Source organism: Triticum dicoccoides, chromosome 1B, assembly GCF_002162155.2.
Source record: "Triticum dicoccoides isolate Atlit2015 ecotype Zavitan chromosome 1B, WEW_v2.0, whole genome shotgun sequence".
NCBI classification, from domain to species: domain Eukaryota; kingdom Viridiplantae; phylum Streptophyta; class Magnoliopsida; order Poales; family Poaceae; genus Triticum; species Triticum dicoccoides.
In genome coordinates, this window is record NC_041381.1 from 418,569,858 (window position 1) to 418,578,040 (window position 8,183).

General features: G+C 46.4%; 1 protein-coding gene across 1 annotated transcript; it reads left to right on the top strand.

Moving 5' to 3' along the window:
• Positions 1-4,006: 4,006 nt before the first annotated feature.
• On the top strand, positions 4,007-7,805 carry LOC119338637 (translocase of chloroplast 120, chloroplastic-like). The gene is made up of 2 exons (XM_037610931.1): positions 4,007-4,192; positions 4,294-7,805. The coding sequence occupies exon 2, from the start codon at positions 4,330-4,332 to the stop codon at positions 7,552-7,554; it is 3,225 nt and encodes a 1,074-aa protein (XP_037466828.1). The 5' UTR covers positions 4,007-4,192; positions 4,294-4,329; the 3' UTR covers positions 7,555-7,805.
• The last annotated feature ends 378 nt before the right edge of the window (positions 7,806-8,183 follow it).

Consider the following 8,183-nt stretch of genomic DNA (forward strand, 5'->3'; position numbering starts at 1 on the left):
GAAGGAAGGGGGAGTCCTACTCCACACTTTCATTGCCCTCCCCTCTTTCCTTCACCTCTTCATTCGGCTGGCCTTTATAGGGGCGCACCAGCTTTTGTGGCATCCAAATGAGAACACATGTCTATGGTTAGGAAACTTAACCATCTTTAATTAATGAGCTAGTCTAGTAGAGGCTTACTAGGGACAAGGTATTTTGTCTATGTATCCACACATGTATCAAGTTTCCGTTTAATACAATTCTAATATGAATAATAAACATTTATTATGAATAAGAAAATATAAAATAACAACTTTATTATTGCCTCTAGGACATATTTCTTTCAACATCATGATGTTAAGCAAATTGATCTTACACTTTATGAGTCACACGATGCCAGTAACGTCAATGTTTCATGGGCGAAGATGGGTGGTGATTTTAGACCCTGATTTTTGTATGATTTGCTATCTATCGGCGTGATTTTTAACTATGTGTTGGTCTTTGTTATGTGCATCCTAATCACATAAACATGGGTGTTTGTTTATTATGTCTGTATCTGCTTGATCCAACATTCTTGCTCTCCTCGACAGACCGCGGCCAGGCTCGGATGGCATGGCCTACCGCACATGGACTCGTGCGTGCTATGCAATCAGGAGCCACCACCTCGACAAATATGGTATGAGATCTTGTCCTGGTGCAGACTACCATTATCCCCTCACCCGGGACGCTGAATTCATCGTCTGGTGGGCATGATCGAATTCCCTCGTCCCCGCTTGCATGCGGAAAGGGCTCAATTTATCATCTCTTTGACCACCTGGGAGCTTTGGAAGCATCGGAACAACGCCACCTTCAACAGTACTCACTCATCTGTCCAACAACTTATCGACCTCATTCGCCCGTAGGCGTGCCTATGAGCTCGCGCAAGGGCAACCGGAGTAGCTAACATTATTGACACAGGTTAAAATAGGATCTTAGGGGTTGAGCAACCCCTGTCTATGCTTTTTAGGTATTCGCTTTGCGTCGCGTTGCGTGTATGTTTCTACAGTGTGACACCATTGATCTTATACTCTCACTCTACCTACGAATGGAAATACGCAAGCTTTGCATATTCCCGAAAAAATGACAACAAAATGCATCCTTATCAAAAAATAAAAGAAAAAAGTAATAAGAGCCATTTCAAAATTCGCCGGACAAGTGTTTTCGGAATATCATCGTCTACATATGTAAGAGTTATAAAAAACAAGAACTAAAACATAGGTATTCATAAATTTCTTGTAGTCAATTTAACTATTAGTCTATTCTATTTTAGGTTACTGATTTCTAAAGCTAGGTAAACTCGACCCTTAATTTTCAAAACTAGATAATTTTGTTTGACATGATTCAAAGTGGTTTGGTGTGTGACGTGATAGTGGTTTAACACATATGACAACCTAGTATATACAAATATTCAAAAATAGTATAAAATAAGAGTAGGAAAATAAAAAAGAAATGTTTTCAAAACATTAAATAAGTTATCTATTTGAAATACAGTACAAACGCAAACGCTCACATACAGAAACGTCGTCTCCCACTGAACGCACATCACCAGAATACATGAAGTAAATCCATAAAATGTGAGCACCCACTTGAACCTACGTGGGCTGGTTTAAACTCAAGGAACCTAAAAATCCGGGCTACACTTGATTTTTGAAAAAACCAGGAAAATTCTAAAATTATATAAAAAAATAAAAAAAGAATTAGGACAACTCATGTAAAAGAATAAACAAATATGGTTAATTTCCACGATGTTCCTAAGTCATCTGTGTTCACTTTCCTAGTTTTCCTATAGGGCCTTCAGAAAACAATTCTTCTTAATTTTAAGATTTTTTGTTTTACTTTGAGCACACCGGATTTTTTCTAGGGATAAGTCTAAGATGGATGCCCAGTAGCATATAAGAAAGGGCCAAGATACCAGGTACACCGTTGTTGTGGTAGCCTCAACACAAAGGCAGCCAAAAGAACTAGTCAACTACTCGTTACATGACCATCCATCTACAAACCTGAGACACCAGGTAAGCCGCACCACTCTCCAGTTCACCCCTATCCCTTAATCTTTTGCAATACCGTCAATACCATAGAGGGCGGTGTCATTGAACACCACATCGTTTATGTGAGTCCACAAGCTCCATAAAATGAGCAAGATCGAAGCCTTTATGTCGCTAGTGAGCACACCCACATCCTTCTTGCTAGCCCACCACTCTACAAGGTCACTTTGTGTCATAGGAACCCACCCAGGCTTATCCTAGTGCGTTAAGACTGTCGTTCGAACCTCTCTCGTGAGCATACATCCAAGAAGAATATGTTGTAGCGTCTCCCCTCGTGAGTGCAAAGCAGCCATGTTGCCTGACAAGGCAATCCTTGTCATCCCAACCCATCGGCGGTCCAACAACTATCACGGCTGCCAACCACTGAAACACCTTACATGTCATAGATTCCTTCGATCTCCATATGGTTCACGCGCTTGGCCATTGTTGGCGTCCCCCAAGGAGCGCCCGATATGCCGAGTTAGCCGAGAAGTCCCCATCCTTCTCCCATGCCCACACTAGGTAGTCCTCTGCGTCGTTATCCCGCTGAATGCCCTCCAACTTGTTTCCAAGCAACAGGAACTCGCGAAGTGTTGAGGCCAACATGTGTTGGATTGACATCCTCCGCACCAACATCCACCAAGCCCATCTCTTAGCGGTAGACGTGCATGGACATTATGATTTTTCAAGTATAGTTTTATATTCTTACTGTCTGTTTTGTGATTTTAATTATTTTTGGTAAAATCATTCCAAAATTTATTGTTTTACTCCAGTGCCTTTTATTTCCGTTGTGTCAACAAGGTTGCTTAATCTACAGAACCGCTATTATACTACCAACCTTTTTAAAAAAGCATTTGGATCTATTAACCAAATCAACAGTACAAATGACTCTCGAAAACAATGAAATTACACGAGGCAACTGTTTCTTCCTCTCAAACATGTCGATGGTGGCATGGTGGGTCGCCACAAGCTGCTCATACACCAGAGCCAATGCAACATTGTTGATCGCAGACGGGGATCATCAAGGGCACAACTTGCTGGATCATTGTCCATGAGAAGAAATTGTCACAACTAGAAGAGTCGTGGACCTCAGAGCCAACCTTATCAAATCTTGCAACCCTCACACCCGCACCTCTTGGAGTTGAGGGCGAGCACTTTTTACCGGTTTCTATACTAAGTCGGGAGCGATAGCGAAGCTGCCTATAGGAGTCGCAGCACGGAAGTCCGTTAGACCAGATGCTGCACCGAAGGATCCAACTACGAGCAGCCGCCACAATAATAGCAAAACCAAGCCTCACCATTCATGACAAACTACATGAATTTACGTCCAGAAAATATTGATGCGGCCACAGAAAACACAATTGAGATGTGAATGTTGGATGATGAATGATTGGTTGGGTAAACGCCACCACAAACATCTATGATGCGTCACTGATGAAGACTTTATTGTACGCTGCTACAATCACCGCCGAAAGGTATAAAACGATGCATATCGAAGACATATCTAAAAACTCCAAAATAGGAAAAATACATATCCACCTAATAAACCAGGGCCTCCTTGCACTCCCACACCGCACGACCGATGAAGGAGGGACCGACGATCTACAGACGACGAAGGAGAGGTAATGCAAACCCTCTGATCACCACTCGATGGGGTTAGGAGCGAAAGGTTTCATGTCGATCAAGCTTATTTGAGTTGGATCTGGTACCAAATCAATCTTCTGAAAGTCAAGGGTTATATCGTCCACCTTTTAGAAAAATTGGATAAAAATAGACAAAATTTTAGGCATTGGAAATAAACTTCAAATATTTCTGGTTGCGAAACCAAAGTTGGAGGTCTTGAAAATAATAAGAGTATTTCGCAAATGATGTAAAAAAGGAGTATTTCGAATAAATAAATAAATAAATAATAATAATAAGAGTAATAAAAGTTCGATCTTGTCATCAGGGTTCTCAGTTCGGCCCCCGAAGCGGCGCAAGCCTAGAGGGACCTGACCACCTTCTCTCTTCCTCTCGCCGTGCCGCGCGGGGCAACACCCAAACTCGTCCGGAATTCCGATCTCCCACGCCACCGTCCTTACCGCCGTCGACGAGGTTGGTGGACTGGACGCCATCCGCGGACGCGCCAAACCTGCCTAACCCAACCACAAAGGTGCCGCCTTTTCCAAGTTTATTCCCGTCTATCTTCGTTCGCTCGTTTTTTTCCTCCTCCTGTCGCTGTTGTTTGATCCGTCCCGTCTCTGTTGGTGGCAGGCTAGGGTTGCGCTCCGCGCGCCGTCGGGGCTCGCGATGGACGACAGCGCCATTGGCGAGAAGCGCCTGCCGGAGACGGAGGATCGGGAAAGCCCGGGCGGAGTCGCCGAGGAGGAGGTGGGGCGCGCGCAGGTCGGTGCCGAACCGGCGCCCGATGCGGCCGCCGCGGAGGTGGGTGGTAGCGGCGAGATCTTGGATGCCAGAGAAGGGGACGCGGCCGAGGGGGTTGTGCAGGCGCAGGAGGGTGGCGGCGGTGAGGTTGTGGAGGTCAGACAAAGGGACGCCGGTGGCGACGAGGTGGTGTCTGATGTGGCCTGGGCTGAGGCGACCATGGATCCATCGTTAAGCTATGATCAACAGGCTGCTCGGAACGGAGTAGCGCAGAGGAACGTGCCGCCGACGGCGGTGGAGTCCGACGAGGACGCTGATCTGTTTGTGGAGGTAGAGCAGCAGGAGCTGGCTGGTTCAGATCAGAGCGAGGAGTTTTTTCACAATGCGGTGGCTACGGTGACCGGGGAATCTGTCGCTGCTGAGTGCGAGGAAATTGAGGATGATAGGCCTGCCGAGATTGGTGTCGAGGATGATGCGCACGATGAGCATCGGGAGCGCTTAGAAGAGGAAGCCATGTTGGAAGCCATCAGGCAGTGTGTGACAGATGCTGTTTTGGCTGAACATCTCGATGACGAACCTGAGAAGGGCAGGGAAGATGTTCCTGCCTGTGATAGCAATCCCGAGCTCCCCATGAACTCTAGTGAACCTGAACAGGTTCAAGAAGCTATGTTGGTTGATCAGAACAAAGAGCAGCCAGAATATAGCAAGGGAGATACTGCTGCCCGTGATAGCAAGTTTGTGGTCCCTACACAATCTGGAGGTGAGCCTGATGTGGTGGTCGAGGAATTGGATGATTCAAACTCCTCTGATGATGAGAACACGGCTAGCTCTGCTCCTGCACGATCCTCTAGTGCTGCAGCAGGTCAGGCTAATGGCCCCTCTGTGCTGTCTCGTCCTGCTGGCCTTGGATCGTCGTCTTCCTTGTTGCCTCCGCCCCGACCTGTTCAGCAGGTCCGTGCTAATGGACCGGTCGCTGTGGACAGGGACGCTCGGCAGGATACTGAATCTGCTGGGGATGATGGAGATGAGAATGATGAAATCTGGGAGAAGCTCCAGATGATCCGGGTTAAGTTTCTGCGTCTTGCTAACAGGTTTGGGCAAACGCCTCACAATATGGTGGTCTCACAGGTTCTTTACCGGCTCGGGCTGGCAGAACAGATTAGAAGAAATGGTCGTGGTGTTTTTAACTTTGACAGAGCACAAGAGATGGCAGAACGGCTTGAAGCTGCTGGAAATGAGCCCCTTGATTTGTCATGCACCATATTGGTTCTTGGTAAAACTGGGGTTGGCAAGAGTGCTACTATAAATTCAATTTTCGATGATGTCAAGCTAGAGACTGATGCTTTTGAATCCAGCACCAGAAAAGTTCAAGAAGTAGTTGGTATGGTTGAGGGAATCAAAGTAAAAGTGATCGATACACCTGGCCTTTCATCCTCATCTTCAGACCAGCACTACAACCAGAAAGTTCTCAATTCTGTGAAGAAAATTGTGAGCAAAAACCCTCCTGATATTGTTCTTTATTTTGACCGACTGGATCTGCAGAGCAGGGACTATGGTGATGTACCTCTGTTGCAGACCATTAGCAAAGTTTTTGGAGCCTCGGTCTGGTTCAATGCTATAGTAGTGTTAACTCATGCTGCATCTGCACCACCAGATGGACCAAATGGAATTCCTCTGAGTTATGAGATGTTTGTCACCCAGAGGTCCCATGTAGTCCAGCAAGCTATAAGGCAGGCGGCTGCTGATGTTCGTCTTATGAATCCAGTCGCGCTGGTGGAAAACCACTCGGCTTGCAGGACAAATAGGTCAGGCCAGAGAGTGTTGCCAAATGGACAAGTCTGGAAGCCACAGTTGCTATTGCTCTGCTTTGCGTCCAAGGTTTTAGCAGAGGCTAATTCGTTTCTCAAGTTGCAGGATAGCCCCGCTGGTAAAACTTCTAGCACGAGGGTTGCTCCACTTCCTTTCCTCCTCTCTTCACTTCTTCAGTCTCGAGCTCCGCTGAAGTTGCCCGAGGAGCAGTTTGGTGACGATGATGATCTTGAAGATGATTTGGCAGATGATTATGGTTCAGATGATGGTTCAGACTATGATGACCTGCCTCCTTTTAAGCGCCTTACTAAGGTTCAACTTTCAAAACTCAACCATGCGCAGAGGAAGGCATACCTTGAGGAACTAGACTACAGAGAGAAGCTGTTCTACAAAAAACAGCTGAAAGAGGAACATATGCGTCGTAAAATGATGAAGAAGATGGCAGCAGAGGCCAGGGCCAGAGAAGATGATTTCGGTAACAACAATGTTGATGACGATGTCAGTACTCCGACCAATGTTGCTGTGCCTATGCCTGACATGGTATTGCCCTCGACTTTTGATTCTGACTATCCTAGCCATCGCTACCGTTTTCTGGATACGCCAAGTGAATGGCTTGTGAGACCTGTGCTGGAGACCCAGGGATGGGATCATGATGTGGGTTATGAAGGTGTAAACGTTGAGAGATTATTTGCTGTCAAAGGTAAAGTGCCTCTGTCTGTGTCTGGCCAGCTAACAAAAGACAAGAAGGACAGCTCCCTCCAAATGGAGGTTGCAAGTTCTGTTAAGCATGGCGAGGGTAAAACTTCTTCAGTGGGGCTTGATTTGCAGTCTGTTGGCAAGGACATGGCGTACACAATTCGTGGCGAGTCGAGATTCAAGAACTTCAGGCGCAATAACACGGCTGCTGGGATATCTGCGACGCTCCTTGGAGATACTTTATCAGCGGGCCTGAAGATTGAAGACAGACTGATAGTGAACAAGCAGCTGAGGCTTCTAGTAAGTGGTGGGACTATGAGCGGGAAAGGAGACGCTGCATACGGCGGACGTCTGGAAGCCACATTGAGAGACAAGGACTACCCGATTGGGCGCATGCTTTCTACCCTCGCTATCTCCGTCGTGGACTGGCACGGGGATCTCGCCGTCGGGTGCAATGCCCAGTCTCAGATCCCTGCTGGAAGGTCTAGCAACCTGATTGCCAGTCTGAATTTGAGCAACAAGGGGACCGGGCAAGTCGGCATCCGCCTGAACAGCTCCGAGCACCTGCAGATCGCGCTCCTCGCCCTCGTGCCTATATTCAAGAGCATCAGGAAGTTACTGGACAACTACTATGAATCTGCCTAGTGCCTGCGTATGCCTGAATAGACACCCGGCGGGAAGATCCTTAGGACTAATGCAAGCATAAATCGGAACCATACATTTGTTTTTTGTTTTTTTAATCTTTGCCAGCTTTGTAAGAAAAAAAAAAGTTGTTTTCCTGAGCTCTCTCCTGTGAAGTGAAGCTGAATTTTGGGATGCATACATGTCTGATGTCCGTTGGCAACCTGCTGTGCTGCCTTTTTGTAGTTTCTGATATGCAAAGCTGCTGCTGCGTACCTGCTTCTCGCATCTGAACTTGGAACGATATTTTTTCTAAAACTGAGACCTAAGCTTTGCCTCATCCATTGGTGATTAGTTAAGAAGAATAGACTTTGTTACACACCACTCTCATTCATTAATTAATTATAAGGTGAATAGAGTTTGTTACACACCACCAGGGTTACAAAAAGGCCATTACTCTTCTCCTGGCATTATGTTTCCTATTTTTTTGCACCCGCAATAACCAATAGTCTAGCTTCTGTTTTGATGGTGCCGAAGATGATCGGTGCCTGTGTTGACTTGTGCCGGAGCACATGGGAGTTCCTCTTTTCACATGATCCAACTAACTTGCATACTGACTTGTGTCTTTTTTTTAAGCTCTCCGTCCTCTGGCA